At 47.6% G+C, this 19,840-nt stretch overlaps 1 protein-coding gene across 5 annotated transcripts in view; it reads left to right on the top strand.

The window, feature by feature from the left end:
• PSMA8 (proteasome 20S subunit alpha 8) overlaps window positions 1-16,044 on the top strand; it is a 61,604-nt gene extending 45,560 nt beyond the window's left edge. For all 5 annotated transcript variants that reach the window (XM_055235645.2, XM_055235617.2, XM_055235606.2 and 2 more), the window contains one exon: window positions 15,046-16,044. In XM_055235645.2, coding sequence (XP_055091620.1) covers window positions 15,046-15,138 — 93 coding nt within the window. In that variant the 3' untranslated portion in view covers window positions 15,139-16,044. The remainder of the gene's footprint in view (window positions 1-15,045) is intronic.
• The last annotated feature ends 3,796 nt before the right edge of the window (window positions 16,045-19,840 follow it).

Here is a 19,840-nt window from a genome sequence, read left to right as displayed (position 1 = left end):
AGCATAGTATACTGAATATTTTAAGCCCACTATTGAGACCTAACACTCAAAAAAAGAAGATTCCTTTCAAAATGTTACTGCTCATTCACAGTCCACCTAGTCACCCAGTAGCTCTGATGGACATGTACAAGGAAATTAATGTTTTCGTGCTTGCTAACCATCCTTTCTGCAGCACGTGCATCAAGGAGTAATTTTGACTTTCAAGTCTTATTATTCAAGAAATATGGCCAGGCATAGTGGCTCACACCTATAATCTCAACACTTTGGAAGGCCAAGGCAGAAGAACTGCTAGAGGCTAGAAGTTTGAGATCAGCCTGGGCAACATCGTTAGACTGTGTCTCTACCAACATTGGCTGGGTGCGGTAGCTCATGCCTGTAATCCCAGCACTTTGGGAGGCTGGAGGCGGGTGGATCACTTGAGATTAGGAGTTCAAGACCAGCCTGGCCAACATGGTGAAACCCCATCTCTACCACAAATACAAAAATTATCTGGGTGTGGTGGGGGCAATCTGTAATCCCAGCTACTCAGGAGGCTGAGGCAGGAGAATTGCTTGAACCCAGGAGGTGGAGGTTGCAGTGAGCCAAGATCATGCCACCGCACTCCAGCCGGGGCAACAGAGTGAGACTCCGTCTCAAAAAAACAAACAAAAAGCCCAGGCGTGGTGGCTCACGCTTGTAATCCCAGCACTTTGGGAGGCCAAGGTAGGTGGATTGCTTGAGGTCAGGAGTTCAAGACCAGCCTAATCAACATGGTGAAACCCTGTCTCTACTAAAAATACAAAAATTAGCTGGGCATGGTAGTGGGCACCTGTAATCCTGGCTACTCAGGAGGCTAAGGCAGGAGAATCGCTTGAACCCAGGAGGCAGAGGTTGCAGTGAGCCAAGATCGCACCGTTGCACTCCAGCCTGGGTGACAGAGCAAGACTCCGTCTAAAAAAAAACAAACAAACAAACAAACAAAAATATCAACATTAACAGGAGTTTAGAATAAGTTGATTCCAACCCTTATGGATGACTTTCAGGAGTTCAAGACTTTAGTGGAGGAAGTCACTGCAGATGTGGTACAAATAGCAAGAGAACTAAAATTAGAAGTGGAGCCTGAATATGCAACTGAATTGCTGCAATCTCGTGATAAAACAGATGATGAGTTGCTTCTTAAAGATGAGAAAAGAATGTGGTTTCTTGGATGAAATCTACTCCTGGTTATGATGCTGTAAACATTGTTGAAATAACAACAAAAAATTTAGAGTGTTACATAAATTCAGTTGATAAAGCAGTGACAAGTTTCGAGAGGATTGACTCCAGTTTTGAAAAGTTCAATTGTGAGTAAAATGCTATCAAACAGTATCTCATGCTACAGAGAAATCTTTTGTTAAAGGAAGAGTCTATCAATGTGGCAAACTTCATTGTTGTCTTATTTTAAGAAATGCCTGCCTGCCTGCCTGCCTCCCTGCCTCCCTGCCCGCCCGCCCGCCCGCCCGCCTGCCTGCCTGCCTCCCTCCCTGCCTCCCTGCCTGCCTCCCTGCCTCCCTGCCTGCCTGCCTCCCTGCCTCCCTGCCTCCCTGCCTCCCTGCCTGCCTGCCTTTCTTTTTCTTTCTTTCTTTTCCCTCTCTGGCCCAGGCTACAATCTACTCCGCTTGCTGCTGCCCGCGCCGCGGACTGCCTGCGACTGCCGGCGCGCGCGACCGCTGCCTGCCTTTTCTCTTTTCGCTGCAGGCACGCGTTGGCCATCTTGGCCACGCTGGTCGCCAGCTCCTGACGCCGAGTGCTCTGCCCGCCTCAGCCTCCCGAGGTACTGGGACTACAGACGGAGTCTCGCTCACCCAGTGCTCGGTGTTGCCCGGGCTGGAGTGCGGTGGCGTGGTCTGGCCTCGCGGCAGCCTCTGCCCCCCAGCCGCCTGCCTTGGCCTACCAGGGTGCTGGGATTGCAGCCCCTGCCCGGCCGCCGCCCCATCTGGGAGGTGGGGAGCGCCTCTGCCCGGCCGCCCCGTCTGGGAAGTGAGGAGTGCCTCTGCCCGGCCGCCCTGTCTGGGAAGTGAGGAGCGCCTCTGCCCGGCCGCCCCGTCTGGGAAGTGAGGAGCGCCTCTGCCCGGCCACCCACCGTCTGGGAAGTGAGGAGCGCCTCTGCCCGGCCACCCACCGTCTGGGAAGTGAGGAGCGCCTCTGCCCGGCCACCCACCGTCTGGGAAGTGAGGAGCGCCTCTGCCCGGCCACCCACCGTCTGGGAAGTGAGGAGCGCCTCTGCCCGGCCACCCACCGTCTGGGAAGTGAGGAGCGCCTCTGCCTGGCCACCCCGTCTGGGAAGTGAGGAGCGCCTCTGCCCGGCCGCCCCGTCTGGGAAGTGAGGAGCGCCTCTGCCCGGCCACCCATCGTCTGGGAAGTGAGGAGCGCCTCTGCCCGGCCACCCATCGTCTGGGAAGTGAGGAGCGCCTCTGCCCGGCCACCCACCGTCTGGGAAGTGAGGAGCGCCTCTGCCCGGCCGCCCCGTCTGGGAAGTGAGGAGCGCCTCTGCCCGGCCACCCATCGTCTGGGAAGTGAGGAGCGCCTCTGCCCGGCCTCCCATCGTCTGGGAGGTGAGGAGCGCCTCTGCCCGGCCGCCCCGTCCGGGAAGAAGTGAGGAGCGCCTCTGCCCGGCCGCCCCGTCCGGGAAGAAGTGAGGAGCGCCTCTGCCCAGCCGCCCCGTCCGGGAAGAAATGAGGAGCGCCTCTGCCCGGCCGCCCCGTCTGGGAAGTGAGGAGCGCCTCTGCCCGGCCGCCCCGTCTGGGAAGTGAGGAGCGCCTCTGCCCGGCCACCCATCGTCTGGGAAGTGAGGAGCGCCTCTGCCCGGCCTCCCATCGTCTGGGAGGTGAGGAGCGCCTCTGCCCGGCCGCCCCGTCCGGGAAGAAGTGAGGAGCGCCTCTGCCCAGCCGCCCCGTCCGGGAAGAAGTGAGGAGCGCCTCTGCCCAGCCGCCCCGTCCGGGAAGAAATGAGGAGCGCCTCTGCCCGGCTGCCTCGTCCGGGAAGAAGTGAGGAGCGCCTCTGCCCGGCCGCCCCGTCCGGGAAGAAATGAGGAGCGCCTCTCCCCGGGCTCCCCATCCGGGAAGAAGTGAGGAGCGCCTCTACCCGGCCGCCCCATCCGGGAAGAAGTGAGGAGCGCCTCTGCCCGGCCACCCATCGTCTGGGAACTGAGGAGCGCCTCTGCCCGGCCACCCACCGTCTGGGAAGTGAGGAGCGCCTCTGCCCGGCCACCCACCGTCTGGGAAGTGAGGAGCACCTCTGCCCGGCCACCCACCGTCTGGGAAGTGAGGAGCGCCTCTGCCCGGCCACCCACCGTCTGGGAAGTGAGGAGCGCCTCTGCCCGGCCACCCACCGTCTGGGAAGTGAGGAGCGCCTCTGCCCGGCCACCCACCGTCTGGGAAGTGAGGAGCGCCTCTGCCCGGCCACCCACCGTCTGGGAAGTGAGGAGCGCCTCTGCCCGGCCACCCACCGTCTGGGAAGTGAGGAGCGCCTCTGCCCGGCCACCCACCGTCTGGGAAGTGAGGAGCGCCTCTGCCCGGCCACCCATCGTCTGGGAAGTGAGGAGCGCCTCTGCCCGGCCACCCACCGTCTGGGAAGTGAGGAGCGCCTCTGCCCGGCCGCCCCGTCTGGGAAGTGAGGAGCGCCTCTGCCCGGCCACCCATCGTCTGGGAAGTGAGCAGCGCCTCTGCCCGGCCACCCCGTCCGGGAAGAAGTGAGGAGCGCCTCTGCCCGGCCGCCCCGTCCGGGAAGAAGTGAGGAGCGCCTCTGCCCGGGCGCCCCGTCCGGGAAGAAGTGAGGAGCGCCTCTGCCCGGCCGCCCCGTCCGGGAAGAAGTGAGGAGCGCCTCTGCCCGGCCGCCCCGTCCGGGAAGAAGTGAGGAGCGCCTCTGCCCGGGCGCCCCGTCCGGGAAGAAGTGAGGAGCGCCTCTGCCCGGCCGCCCCGTCTGGGAAGAAGTGAGGAGCGCCTCTGCCCGGCCGCCCCATCTGGGAAGTGAGGAGCGCCTCTGCCCGGCCGCCCCGTCTGGGAAGAAGTGAGGAGCGCCTCTGTCCGGCCGCCCCATCTGGGAGGTGAGGAGCTCCTCTGCCCGGCCACCCATCGTCTGGGAAGTGAGGAGCGCCTCTGCCCGGCCACCCACCGTCTGGGAAGTGAGGAGCGCCTCTGCCCGGCCACCCACCGTCCGGGAAGTGAGGAGCGCCTCTGCCCGGCCACCCCGTCCGGGAAGAAATGAGGAGCGCCTCTGCCCGGGTGCCCCGTCCGGGAAGAAGTGAGGAGCGCCTCTGCCCGGCCGCCCCATCTGGGAGGTGAGGAGCGCCTCTGCCCGGCCACCCATCGTCTGGGAAGTGAGGAGCGCCTCTGCCTGGCCACCCCGTCTGGGAAGTGAGGAGCGCCTCTGCCCGGCCGCCCCGTCTGGGAAGTGAGGAGTGCCTCTGCCCGGCCACCCATCGTCTGGGAAGTGAGCAGCGCCTCTGCCCGGCTGCCCCGTCCGGGAAGAAGTGAGGAGCGCCTCTGCCCGGCCGCCCCGTCCGGGAAGAAGTGAGGAGCGCCTCTGCCCGGGTGCCCCGTCCGGGAAGAAGTGAGGAGCGCCTCTGTCCGGCCGCCCCGTCCGGGAAGAAGTGAGGAGCGCCTCTGCCCGGCCGCCCCGTCCGGGAAGAAGTGAGGAGCGCCTCTGCCCGGCCGCCCCGTCCGGGAAGAAGTGAGGAGCGCCTCTGCCCGGCCGCCCCGTCCGGGAAGAAGTGAGGAGCGACTGTGCCCGGCCGCCCCGTCCGGGAAGAAGTGAGGAGCGCCTCTGCCCGGCTGCCCCGTCGGGAAGAAGTGAGGAGCGCCTCTGCCCGGCCGCCCCGTCCGGGAAGAAGTGAGGAGCGACTGTGCCCGGCCGCCCCGTCCGGGAAGAAGTGAGGAGCGCCTCTGCCCGGCTGCCCCGTCGGGAAGAAGTGAGGAGCGCCTCTGCCCGGCCGCCCCGTCCAGGAAGAAGTGAGGAGCGCCTCTGCCCGGCCGCCCCGTCTGGGAGGTGAGGAGCGCCTCTGCCCGGCCACCCATCGTCTGGGAGGTGAGGAGCGCCTCTGCCCGGCCACCCATCGTCTGGGAGGTGAGGAGCGCCTCTGCCCGGCCACCCATCGTCTGGGAGGTGAGGAGCGCCTCTGCCCGGCCACCCATCGTCTGGGAGGTGAGGAGCGCCTCTGCCCGGCTGCCCCATCTGGGAAGTGAGGAGTGCCTCTGCCCGGCCACCCATCGTCTGGGAAGTGAGGAGCGCCTCTGCCCGGCCGCCCCATCTGGGAAGTGAGGAGCGCCTCTGCCCGGCCGCCCCGTCCGGGAAGAAGTGAGGAGCGCCTCTGCCCGGCCACCCATCGTCTGGGAAGTGAGGAGCGCCTCTGCCCGGCCACCTATCGTCTGGGAAGAAGTGAGGAGCGTCTTTGCCTGGCCGCCCCGTCTGGGAAGTGAGGAGCTCCTCTGCCCGGCCGCCCCGTGTCTGGGTAGAAGTGAGGAGCTCCTCTGCCTGGCCGCTCCGTCCGGGAGGTCTACCACGGAGGCCAGAAGCAATGTGGGGGCTGGACGTGGTGGCTCACGCCTGTGGTCCCGGCACTCTGGGGGGCGAGGCGGGTTGATCACTTCGGGCTAGGAGTTCGAGACCAGTCTGGCCAACTTGGCGAAACATGAAGAATACAACAGACAAACCAACCAACCAACTCAGTGACAACAAAACAGGTCTACCCTGGAGTCATACTCTAATTTTTTCTATTTTCCTCCCTTTCTGATCCTTTATCCCACTTTCTTTTTCTTCCTCTTCCTTCTCCCTCTTCTTTGTCAAATAGAGGATTGAGTTATTATCACTGATCCATATAAAGTCCCTCTCTCATTTATTTTAACTCCCACCCCCCATTTCTATTCCCCGACTTCCCATGTGCAACCTTCCTAATATGTTTGATACGCATCTTTTTGTTTGTATGTATTTTTAGAAAATGTTTGTTTTTGTATGCAAAAAAAATTAATTAAAAAAAAAAACATTTAAAAAAAAAAAAAAAAAAAAAAAAAAACAAGAAATTCCCACAGCCACTTCAACCTTCAGCAACCACTACCCTGATGAGTCAGCTCCATCATCAAGACAAGACCCCACCAGCAAAAAGATTACTACTTGCTGGAGGCTTACATGATTGTTAGCATTTTTTTAGCAATAAAGTGTTTTCAAATTACTGACTTGTTGATTTTTTTAGACATAATGCTATTGCACACTCAGTAGACTACAGTATAGTGTAAACATAACTTTAATATGCACTGGGAAACCAAAACATTTATGTGACTCAATATTTGCCTTACTGCTGTGGTCCTGAACCAAATCCACAATTTTTCCAAGGTATGCCTGTATGTGTATTCATAAACAGAGAGAGAATATCAATGTGTAGTCCATTTTAGTCATTTATTCTGGCTTAAAGCAGCTGTGTCTTTTTACATTAGATGAAAAATTTAAAAAGAATGTAAAGAATGTTATGTAAAGCTCGTCATTTTCTACAACTATAAAAAAAAGTTTACCTTTCACTGTAATCTTAGGCCACCAAAATATGAAGACAAGTGAGTTTGTCAGTAGTAATATTAAGCACTCTTTCTCCTTCCTCTATTCCTTCTCACTTGGTTTTTGAAGATCTATTAGAAGTTGTTTTTGGCCGGGCGTGGTGGCTCACGCTTGTAATCTCAGCACTTTGGGAGGCCGAGGTGGGTGGATCACCTGAGGTCAGGAGTTCGAGACCAGCCTGACCAACATAGTGAAACCCCATCTCTACTAAAAATATAAAAAATTAGCAGGACATGGTGGCATTAGCCTGTAATCCCAGCTACTCAGGAGGCTGAGGCAGGAGAATCACTTGAACTCGGAAAGCAAAGGTTGCAGTGTGTCATGATCGCACCACTGCACTCCAGCATGGGCGATAGAGCAAGACTCTGTCTCAAAAAAAAAAAAAAAAAAAAAAAAAAGTTGTTTTTGGTGGCTGGGCACAGTGGCTCATGCATGTAATGCCAGTACTTCGGGAGGCTGAGGTGGGTGGATCACCTGAGGTCAGGAGTTCGAGACCAGCCTAGCCATCATGGTAAAACCCTATCTCTACTAAAAATACAAAAAATAAGCCAGGCGTGGTGGCTGGCGCCTGTAATTTCAGCCATTCAGGGGCCTGAGGCAGGAGAATCACTTGAACTGGGAGACAGAGGTTACAGTGAGCCAAGATCATGCCATTGCACTCCAGCCTGGGCAACAAGAGCGAAACTCCATCTCAAAAAAAAAAAAAAAGTTGTTTTTGGCAGACATTTGAAAATTGTTTCTACTGAAAATTGAAAATTCTCATTGGAAAAAAATTAGTTCCCACTGACCTGAGGAGAAATTAAGCAGAGGTTAATGTGTTAGAACAAATGCTTTTGTCTACAAGTTAAAACAAAAAAACTCCAACTCATAGTGACTTAAAGAACAAGAAATCGTTTTATCTCACAGATGAAAGTATAAACCTGCTCCAGACACAGTGTGTTTAACAACACAATGATGTTCTCATGGATCTAGATTTTTCCTGTTCCTCCACTCTGCAACTTTAAATATTGGCTTCATCCTAAAGTTAGTTTGTTCTAGTAAGGTTGATTCCTCTCATGACCACCAGAGGCAATCAGAATGATTTGTTTTCCTGTTAACCTTTTGTAGGAGAGGGAGAACTTCCCTAACTTTGGAATGTAAGTCCCTCCCTTCAATCTGATTGGAAGACTGAAGACATCCTTAGAACAGTCTCCAGAAGATTCTGTTTGCTGGTTGGCTAATGTTAAGCACTGGCATAGAATGGATGTTTGGGGAATCAACCATATTGTATTCTCTAGGAAGTTTTTCAAATGTCTTCAGAGTCTGAAATTGCTTAATTGAAATTTATTTTAAAATAGACTTGTGTCTGGTTTTAAACCAGTTTTGCCAAATTTCAATGTATATAGAAATAGTTTCAATTTTGTTTCTTTACAGAGTTTTAATTTGTGGATCTGGAATAACTTATTTGTTTTCATTTTTAATAGACTCCACATGAAAATATTATAAATCCTATTGCATTCTCAATTTTGATAAATCTTTGTGTGGGATACAATTCAGTGAAGTGATCAAAAGTGGGGCTCTGGATGAGCATGGTGGCTCATGCCTGTAATCCCAGCCCTTTGGGAGACCGAGTTGGGTGGATCACGAGGTCAGGAGTTCAAGATCAGCCTGGCCAACATAGTGAAACTCCGTCTCTACTAAAAATACACACACACAAAAAATTAGCTGGGTGTGTTGGAGGGCACCTGTAGTCCCAGCTACTTGGGAGGCTGCGGCAGGAGAATCGCTTGAACCTGGGAGGCAGAGGTTGCAGTGAGCCGAGATCACGCCAATGCACTCTAGCACCTAGCCTGGGCAGCACAGCAAGACTCTGTCTCAAAAAAAAAAAAAAAAAAAAAGCAAAGGGAGGCTGTAGAGCTACCCTAGTTCAAATTCCAGCTCTACCATTTCCCAGTGTAAACAAATTACTTCTCTGCTTCTGTTTTCTTATCTGTGGATTAATAGCCTTTCCACATATGGTTATGATGAGTACTGTATTATTAAATTAGAAAAACACATAAGATATAAGAAATTTACTGAGTAGTGTAAACCTTTATTATTTGATGCCTCTACCCCTTATTCTTAAGCTGATTTTAGAGGTGGACTGGTTTTCTAGTTATTCTCTGACCTGTCCTTGGCAATTCCAGTTGTATCTAAGTTACTAAGAAGTAAATAGTATTTACTAAATATGAAAAACATAAAATCTCTTAATTTTACAAATGTACTTCTTAAATCACTGACTATGCGCTGAAATTTTAACACTTTGACAGGAAATAGCTTGACTTAAAGTATATAAGTAGACTTCTACAACTTCAGTTTCTGGCATTCTGCTGGATTAGATAATATAAAAACTCTTCTGCTGTAAAACATGAGGACAATTCTAGATGAAATATAACTAGTTTTTTAAAGACATAGCTGAGCTTCTGCAAGGACTAAAAGAAAATCCCCAGGGACTAAAAATGAAAAGTACACTGAAAGCCAGAGGTAAACATTTGAATTAAACTGCCATGGAGAAGGATACTTGTCTCCCTAGCATAGGAAATTAGATATAAACACCTACTTGGGGCCAGGAATCAGTAGAAAGGTAGAACTTAAACATTTTCTCATTTAATGCCAGGATTCTTCCATGAAAGGATGGACCAGGCTGGGCACTGTGGTTCATGCCTGTAATCCCAGCACTTTGGGAGGCCAAGGCGGCCAGATCACCTAAGGTCAGCAATTTGAGATTAGCCTGGCCAATGTGGTGAAAACCCATCTCTACTAAAAATACAAAAAATTAGCCGAGTGTGCTGGTGTGCACCTATAGTCCCAGCTACTCTAGTCGCAGCTACTCAGGGGGCTGAGGCAGGAGAATCACTTGAGCCTAGGGTGGCAGAGGTCGTAGTGAGCTGAGATCACGCCAGTGCACTCCAGCCTGGGTGACAGAGCAAGAGTCTGCTTCAAAAAAAGTGAGGTCTGAGCAGTGGCTCACACCTATAATACCAGCATTTGGGGAGACTAAGGCAGGAGGATAAGTCCTTACTTATCAATAATAACATTGAAGGTAAGTGGACTAGACTCTCCAATCAAAAGATATAGAATGACTGAATGGATTAAAAAAAAAAGACTCAATGATCTGTTGACTATGAAAAACATACCTCACCTGTAAAGGCAAACATAGACTGAAAAAAAGAGATGGAAAAAGATATTTCATGCCAATGGAAACCAAAAAAGAGCCAGAGTCACTATACTTATATCAGACAAAATAGATTTCAAGGCAAAAACTATAAGAAGAGACAAAAAAGGTCACTACATAATGATAAAGGGGTCAGTTCAGCAAGAAGATATAACAGTCTTAAATATATATGCACCCAACACTGTAGAACCTAGATATATAAAGTAAACATTATTAGAGCTAAAAAGACAGATAGATTCCAATACAATAATAGCTAGAGACTTCAACATCCCATTTTCAGCATTGGAAAGATCTTCCAGACAGAAAATCAGCAAAGAAACATCAGACTTAAACTGCACTGTAGACCAAATGTATCTAATAGATATTTACAGAACATTTCATCCAACAGCTGCAGAATATGCATTATTCTCCTCAGCACATGGATCATTTTCAAGGATAGACCATATTTAGGTCACAAAATAAGCCTTAAAATGTTCAAAAAATTGAAATAATATCAAGCATCTTCTCTGACCACAGTGGAAAAAAAACTAGAAATCAGTAACTAGAGGAATTTTGGAAACTATACGAATACATGGAAATTAAACAATATGCTCCTGAATGACCAGTGAGTCAATAAAGAAATTAAGAAGAAAATTGAAAATTTTGATAATGAAAACCTAACATATCAAAACATATGGAATACAGTGAAAGCATTACTAAGAAGGAGGTTTATAGCTGTAAGTGCCCACATCAAAAAAGAAAGGACACCAAAAAAAAAAATAGAAAGATGTTTCATGTTCATGGATTGGGAGAATCAATGTTTTTAAAATATCCATACTACCCAAAGTAATCTACAGATTCAATGCAATCCCTGCCAAAATACCAATGATATTCTTCACAGAGATATAAAAAGAATCATAAAATCTATATGAAACCTCAAAAGACCCAGAAGAGCCAAAGCTGCCCTAAGCAAAAAGGACAAAACTGAAGGAATCATATTGCCTGACTTCAAATTATGCTACAGAGCTATGGTAACCAAAGCAGCATGGTTCTGGCATAAAGACAGACACGTAGATTAATTAAACAAAATAGAGATCCCAGAAACAAATCCACATATCTGTAGTGAACTCATTTTCGACAGAGGTGCTAAGAACATACACTGGGAAAAAGTTTCAATAAAGGGTGCTGGGAAGACTGGATATCCATATGCAGAAAAATGAAACTAGACCCCTGTCTCTCACCATATATAAAAATCAAAAAGAATGGATTAAAGACTTAAGAAAACATTGGAGAAAATCCCCAGGACATTAGTCTGTGCAAAAAATTCTTGAGTAGTACCCTACAAACACAGGCAACCAAAGCAAAAATGGACAAATAGGATCACATCAAGTTAAAGAACTTCTGCACAGCAAAGGAAACAATCAACAAAGTGAGGTGACAGCCCACAGAATGGGAGAAAATATTTGCAAATTTACTCTTCTGACAAGGGTTTAATAACCAGAATGTATAAGGAGCTCAAACAACTCTATAAGAGAAAAAACAATAATCTGATCAAAAAATAGGCGAAGGAGGGGCCGGGCGCGGTGGCTCACGCTTGTAATCCCAGCACTTTGGGAGGCCGAGGCGGGCGGATCACGAGGTCAGGAGATCGAGACCACGGTGAAACCCCGTCTCTACTAAAAATACAAAAAATTAGCCGGGCGTGGTGGCGGGCGCCTGTAGTCCCAGCTACTCGGAGAGGCTGAGGCAGGAGAATGGCGTGAACCCGGGAGGTGGAGCTTGCAGTGAGCCGAGATTGCGCCACTGCACTCCAGCCTGGGCAACAGAGCGAGACTCCGTCTCAAAAAAAAAAAAAAAAAAAAAAAAAATAGGCGAAGGATTTGAATAGACTTTTCTCAAAAGAAGACATACAAATGGCAAACAGGCATATAAAAAGGTGCTTGGGCTGAGCTCTTGCTTGTAATCCCAGCACTTTGGGAGGCCAAGGCGGGAGGATCACTTGAGCCTAGGAGTTTCAGACCAGCCTGGACAACACAGTGAGACCTTGTCTTTACAAATATAATAATTTAAAAATTAGCCTAGTGTGGTGGCGTGATCCTGTGGTCCCAGCTACTTGGGAAGCTGAGGTGGGAGGATCACTTGAACCTGGGAGATCGAGGCTGCAGTGAGCCATGATTGTGCCACTGTACTCCATCCTGGGCAACAGAGCAAGACCCCCATCTCCAAAAAAAAAGGTGATCAACATCATTGATCATCAGAGAAATACAAATCAAAACTACAATAAAATATCATCTCAACCCAGTTAAAATGGCTTATATCTAATAGACAAGCTACAGCAAATGCTGGTGAGGATATGGAGAAAAGGGAACCCTCATACACTGTTGGTGGGAATGTAAATTAGTACAACCACTATAAAGAATAGTTTGGAGATTCCTCAAAAAACATAAAATAAAAGTACATATGGTCCAGCAATCCCACTACTGGGTGTATACCCAAAAGAAAGGAAATCAGTATATTGAAGAAATAGCTGCACTCCCAGGTTAATTGCAGAACTGTTGACAATAGCCAAGATTTGGAAGCAACCTTAGGGTCCACCAACAGATGAATGTGTGAAGACAATGTGATACTTACACACAATGAAGTACTGTTCTGCCACACACACAAAAAATGAGATATTGTCATTTTCGATAACATGGATGGAACTGGAGATCATTATGTTAAATAAGGCAGGCACGGAAAGACAGACATTGCATGTTTTCACTCATTTGTGGAATCTAAAAATCAAAACAATTGAACTCATGGAGATACAGAGTAGAAGGATGGTTACTAGAGGCTGGGAAGGGTAGTGGGGGGCAGGGGCAGGTGGGGATGTTTAATAGGTACAAAAAAATAGAATTTATAATACCTAGTATTTGATAGCACAACAGGGTAACTATAGTCAATAACAATTTAATTGTACATTTTAAGATAACTAAAAGAGTATAATTGGATTGTTTGTAACACAAAGGATAAATGCTTGAGGGGATGGATACCCCATTCTCCATGATGTGGTTATTATGCATCACATGCCTGTATCAAAATATCTCATGTACCCCATAATATATATGCCTACTATGTACTCACAAAAATTAAAAATAATTTTTTGAAAAGGCTTCTTCAGGCTGGGCGCAGTGGCTCATGCCTGTAATCCCAGCACTTTGGGAGGCCGAGACAGGCAAATCGATTTAGCCCAGGAGTTTGAGACCAGCGTGGGCAACATGGCGAAACCCCGTCTCTACAAAAAATACAAAAGTTAGCTGGGCATGGTGGTTCACACCTGTAGCCCCAGCTACTCCTGTTGCTGAGGAGGTAGGATGGCTTGAGCCCAGGAGGCAGAGGTTGCAGTGAGCTGTGATCATGCCGCTGTGCTTCAGCTCTAGGCAGCAGAGCAAAACCCTGTCTCAAAAAGGAAAAATAAAATGAAAGACACTTTTTCAAAGGAGGAAATTATTTCTTCCCCAAGTAGTACCACATCACTTTATTCAGGTTTGTATTATAATGATCTATTTATATGCCAGTTTTTTCCACTAAACTGTGGACTCCTTAATAGCAGGTAAGAATTATATTCTTCCACTTTCGGAGTCCATGGAACTCCCAGTAATTGCTTGATGGGTAAATTCATTTCATAAAACATTCAAATAATATATTTTATGTAGATTATTGACAAATACAGACTTTATGGCACACATCTTTATAGGTGAAATGGAAAGAGTTCTGGAGTTGAAATAAGAATCAGAGACCTAATCTTTAATCCTTCTTTAATCTTTGGCCAAATATAATTTAACTTTGTGAATCTACGTTTTCTTATATATAAATTCTAGTGTTGGACTAATTGCTAAAATCCTTTACATCTCTAACATCTTTGAAAATTTGCCTTTCCATAAAGTTGATCATTCATTTATCAGTTTAATAGATACCTCTTTTCGGTATTAAGATCATTACATTTAGATGTTTGTATATAAATTTATTAACAGCCGGGCGCGGTGGCTCATGCCTGTAATCCCAGCACTTTGGAAGGCTGAGGCGGGTGGATCACGAGGTCAGGAGATCGAGACCATCCTGGCTAACACAGTGAAACCCCATCTCTACTAAAAATACAAAAAATTAGCCGGGCGAGGTGGCGGGCGCCTGTAGTCCCAGCTACTTGGGAGGCTGAGGCAGGAGAATGGCGTGAACCCCGGGGGGCGGAGCCTGCAGTGAGCCGAGATCGCGCCCCTTCACTCTAGCCTGGGCGACAGCGAGACTCTGTCTCAAAAAAAAAAAAAATTATTAACTTCACTGAAGTTAATAATTGCTGTCTTGGCCAGGCACGGTGGCTCAGGCCTGTAATCCCAGCACTTTAGGAGGCTGATGCGGGCAGATTACTTGAGGTCAGGAGTTCAAGACCAGCCTGGCCAACATGGCAAAACCCTGTCTGTACTGAAAATGCAAATCTCTCTACTAAAAATACAAAAATCAGGCATGGTAGCACATGCCTGTAGTCCCAGCTACTCAGGAGACTGAGGTGGAAGAATCGCTTGAACCCGGCAGGCAGAGGTTGCAATCACATCACTGCAGTCCAGCCTGGGTGACAGGGTGAGACCCTGTCTGAAAAAAAGAGAAAAAGAAAATGGCAGCCTGGTCTTGAAGCCCTGACCTCAAGTGATCCACCCACCTCGGCCTCCCAAAGTGCTGGGATTACAGGCGTGAGTCACCAGGTTTGGCCAATAATTGCTGTCTTATAGCCGCAAGCATGTAACCTTGGATCTACTTGTGAACAGTACAACAGAAAATCAAACTACACTGCAAATTCTTAGAAAAATAAAACCTTTTTTGCTTTCTACTTAGACATAAAGTAGCGTAAATTATCTTTTCCCATCTCATTTCGCTATTCTATAAACTGATCAAATTATTAAACCCTATCAGGGAATCACACAGTAGGGTGCAGTTGGGAGAGTTAAATAATGAGTCTTTGTTCATGAATAAAATTAAACCTCCCATTAAAATGTTTTTGGAGTTATATGCACATATAGGATATATAATGCAATATCACCTTTTGCCCTGCTTTCTTTTTTAGCACAGTGATAGTAGAAATGTCAGAGATCTGGTTTTGCCCATAATTGTTATTGCTCTTAGACCTCTTGAAAGGCTTCATTGTATATCTGAAGTTACAAAATATAAAGTTATTGATAGAAAGTATAAATTTATTAAATATTGGAATTCTTCATATTGTAAATATTTAGATATTATTTGTATAACTGACATTTGATCTTCAAATTTTTTTCTCTTTTCAGATGTTTGGTGCAAAAGAAGTTGAATCATATGTAACTGAAATAGAAAAGGAAAAGGAAGAAGCAGAGAAGAAAAAATCAAAGAAATCTGTCTAATTCTTAGGGTGACCACTGGGAGGTCTTAATGTTTTGTTTTATTGTACTGCCTGAGGTTGTTTAGTGAAATTTTAGAGGAAAACAGTTATTTTGCAGCATTACATGTAGTACTTGTGTGATGTTTTGAGAATGCCAGATCTGTGGCTGTCTTCATTCTATTACATAGTCAAACATAGGTTTATGTGAAGATTTTCTTTGAAAGGGGATTTCAGTAATTGTTGAGAGCAGTCATAATTCCACATAAACCTGAGACTCTATAATTTGTCCAGTGTCTTACTTATCTTCATATATGCAAATATAATTTTAAAAATTTTTTTAATTAAAAAATTTTAATAATTTGATGATGTTTGAGTATTGACTGTCAGTTAAGGACATAGCTATTCCAAATAAACTAAATATAATATTGAGTTGCATTTCTCAAAGAATGACAAAAGCATCCTTATACTGATGAGTTCTTAAAGTTTTGTCAGAGCCTTCTTCATTTTACAATATTTCGTTATTTTTATTTTACCTTTTTCATTTTACAAGTTGCAATATACTGTTTTGTTCATGGAACAAATATAGGCTGAATTCAAACATGCAATTAAAGCATGGGAAGAGCTTCTAAGGGCATCTTAACAGGATGCTACATGAAAATAAGGAAAGAAATTAATACATATAACTTTTAGTTTAGGTTTTTATTTTATCTCAAGTATGTCCAGTGTGTTCGGTTTGTTACATATCCCATGAAATATCGGAGTGTGTATTTTATGATTGGTATTATGGTAGGCTTATTGGGGGAACAAGAAAAATATAAAAAGTGATCTCTGCCCACGGAAAGGATTTAATCCAAATGGTCCACAAGAGGAATGTGCTTAATTCCTATAGCGAGTTTATATTTTTGAAAATAAAGACTAGTAAATATTCTTTCTGTTGTTTTAATTAATCATTTATTTATTTCAGAGATGAGGTCTCACTATGTTGCCCAGGCTGATCTCAAACTCCTGGCTTCAAGCAATCCTCCCACCTCCACCACCCAAAGTGCTAGGATTATAGGCTGAGCCACTGCACCTGGTCTTAATGTTCTTTTTTGAAAACGAGGGGAGAGGTTAAGATTTTGCAGAGGAATGAACATAGTAGGGGAAGGCCAGACATGGTGGCTCATGCCTGTAATCCCAGCACTTTGGGAGGCTGAGGTGGGCGGATCTCTTGAGGCCAGGAGTTCGGAGCCAGACTGGCCAACATGGCGAAACCCCGGGTGGGGTGGGGTTGGTTTTGGGATGAAACTGTTCCACCTCAGATCATCAGGCATTCAATTCCCATAAGGAGCCCACAATCCCTCGCATGTGCAGTTCACAGCAGCGTTCACACTCCGATGAGAATCTTTTTTTTTTTTTTGAGACGAGTCTCACTCTGTCACCCGGGCTGGAGTGCAGTGGCACGATCTCGGCTCCCTGCAACCTCCGCCTCTCAGGTTCAAGTGATTCTCCTGCCTCAGCCTCTCAAGCAGCTGGAACTACAGGCATATGCTATCACGACCAGCTAATTTTTGTATTTTTAGTAGAGTCGGGGTTTCGCCATGTTGGCCAGGCTGGTCTTGAACTCCTGGCCTCAGGTGACCACCCGCCTCGGCCTCCCAAAGTGCTGGGATTACAGGCGTGAGCCACTGTGCCCGGTCTCCTATGAGAATTGTTACTGCCGCCACTGATCTCACAGGAGACAGAGCTCAGGTGGTAATGCTCCCTCCCCCCACCCCTCTACTCACCTCCTCCTGTGCAGCCAGGTTCCTAACAGGCCACAGACTGGTACTGATCAACGGCCCTGGGGTTGGGGACCCCCGATCTAAGGGATATGGTTGTAATTCCATCCCTTATTTTTTTATTTGACAAGTACTCATACAATACCACAGTCACTGCATGCCAGACACTGTTTAGATTTTTTTTTTTTTTTTTTTTTTGAGACGGAGTCTTGCTCTGTCGCCCAGGCTGGAGTGCAGTGGCGCAATCTCGGCTCACTGCAAGCTCCGCCTCCCGGGTTCACGCCATTCTCCTGCCTCAGCCTCTCCGAGTAGCTGGGACTACAGGCACCCGCCAACACGCCCGGCTAATTTTTTGTATTTTTTTAGTAGAGACGGGGTTTCACCGTGGTCTCGATCTCCTGACCTCGTGATCCGCCCGCCTCGGCCTCCCAAAGTGCTGGGATTACAAGCGTGAGCCACCGCGCCCGGCCAATTTCTTTGCAAATATTAACATTTAATTGTCTTAACAACTCTGAGACAAGTTTTATAATTTATGCCGATGGTGCTGATGCTTATAGTGCTTTGCCACCACAAGTGTCCATCAGAATGGAAACATTTCTCATTGCTCACCAATCCCTCCCTCACAAGGATATATCATGAGAGGCAAGGGGTTTTTTTGAATCTCACTAGCTTTATTACTGCTGTGACTCAGTTCTTAGTTATCAGAGTCTAATTGGTTTTAGCTCAACTGATTTATTCTACTTTAGAAATCATAGCATTATTTTGGTCAGGTTTCACTGATCCATACAAAACGATTTTCTATTTAATGTGAAGTTCTTTCGTTTGTTTGGTTTTTTGTTTGTTTGTTTTTAGATGAGGCCTCTGTCACCCAGGCTCGAGTAATGATGCCACCTTGGCTCACTGCAACTTCTGCCTCCCAGGTTCAGGCAATCCTCCCACCTCAGGCTCCTGAGTAGCTGGGACTACAGGTGCTCGCCACCACACCCTGTTAATTTTTTGTGTTTTTTAGTAGAGACAGGGTTTTACCATGTTGCACAGGCTGGACTCGAACTCCTGAAGTCAAGAGATACACCCAACTCGGCCTCCCAAAGTGCTGGGATTACAGGCATGAGCCACTGTGACCAGCCCTAATGTGAAGTTTGAACCAAAAAACAATTCAAACGTTATTGCTATTTAAAATGTTACTTTGGCTGGGCATGGTGGCTCATGCCTATAATCCCAGCATTTTGGGAGGCCAAGGTGGGTGGATCACCTGATGTCAGGAGTTCGCAACCAGCCTGACAAACATAGTGAAACCCTGTCTCTACTAAAAATACAAAAAAAAAAAAAAAAAAAAAAAATTAGCCTTGGCCGGGTGCAGTAGTTCATGCCTGTAATCTCAGCACTTTGGGAGGCTGAGACGGGCAGATCACCTGAGGTCAGGAGTTTGAGACCAGCCTGACCAACATGGAGAAACCCCGTCTCTACTGTCTCAACTACAAATACAAAATTAGCCGGGCATAGTGGCACATGCCTGTAATCCCAGCTACTAGGGAGGATGAGGCAGGAGAATCGCTTGAACCTGGGAGGCGGAGGTTGCAGTGAGCCAAGTTCGTGCCATTGCACTCCAGCCTGGGCAACAAGAGTGAAACTCTGTCTCAAAAAAAAAAAAAGCTGGACCTGGTGGTGCACGCCTGTAATCCCAGCTACTCAGGAGGCTGAGGCAGGAGAATCACTTGAACCTAGGAGGCAGAGGTTGCAGTGAGCTGAGATTGCACCACTGCACTCCAGTCTGGGCAACAAGAGAGAAACTCCATCTCAAAAAAAAAAAAAAAAAAAAATGTTGCTTTTACTGGCCGGGCCAAGTGGCTCACGCCTATAATCCCAGCATTTTGGGAGGCCGAGGTGGGTGGATCGCTTGAGGTCAGGAGTTCAAGACCAGCCGGACCAACATGGCGAAACCTCATCTCTACTAAAAATACAAAAAAATCAGCCAGGCATGGTGGTGCATGCCTGTAGTCCCAGCTACTCAGGAAGCTGAGGCAGGAGGATTGCTTGAACACAGGAGGCGGAGGTTGTAATGAACCGAGATTGGGCCACTGCACTACAGCCTGGGTGACAAAAAAACAAAATAAAATAAGACGGGGTGCAGTGGCTCACACTTGTAGTCCAGCACTTTGGGAGGCTGAGATGGGTGGATCATCTGAGGTCAGGAGTTCAAGACCAGCCTGGCCAACATGGCGAAACCCCATCTATACTAAAAATTTTAAAAATTAGCTGGGCATGGAGGCGGGTGCCTGTAATCCCAGCTACTGGGGAGGCTGAGGCAGGATAATCACTTGAACCCGGGAGGCAGAGGTTGCAGTGAGCCAAGATCGTGCCACTGCACTCCAGCCTGTGCGACAGAGTGAGACTCTGTCTCAAAAACAAATTAATTAATTAAAAGAAATGTTACTTTTATTGAGAGAAAAAAAACCCAATATTCAAGTGCTTTATGTTTTTTCTCATGTCGCCATGGTGAGATCATCACAAATACTTGGTTTTAGGAATTACCTAAACAACTTATCTTTCCAGCATTAGATTATGGTTAAGTAGGTAGACAGAAAAATCTGTCACTATAGGCATGGAAATACTGGATAACATCTAACAAATATGCTTTTAAATGCATAGGTAAGGCCGGGTGCGGTGGCTCACGCTTGTAATCCCAGCACTTTGGGAGGCCGAGGCGGGCGGATCACGAGGTCAGGAGATCGAGACCATGGTGAAACCCTGTCTCTACTGAAAATACAAAAAAAATAGCCGGGCGTGGTGGCGGGTGCCTGTAGTCCCAGCTACTCAGAGAGGCTGAGGCAGGAGAATGGAGTGAACCCGGGAAGCGGAGCTTGCAGTGAGCCGAGATTGCGCCCCTGCACTCCAGCCTGGGCGACAGAGCGAGACTCCGTCTCAAAAATAAATAAATAAATAAATAATAAATAAATAAATGCA

The sequence above is a fragment of the Symphalangus syndactylus genome, chromosome 1 (genome assembly GCF_028878055.3).
Source record: "Symphalangus syndactylus isolate Jambi chromosome 1, NHGRI_mSymSyn1-v2.1_pri, whole genome shotgun sequence".
NCBI lineage: Eukaryota > Metazoa > Chordata > Mammalia > Primates > Hylobatidae > Symphalangus > Symphalangus syndactylus.
Note: the sequence above shows the minus strand (reverse complement) of the source record. Positions and strands in the feature narration are given on the sequence as shown.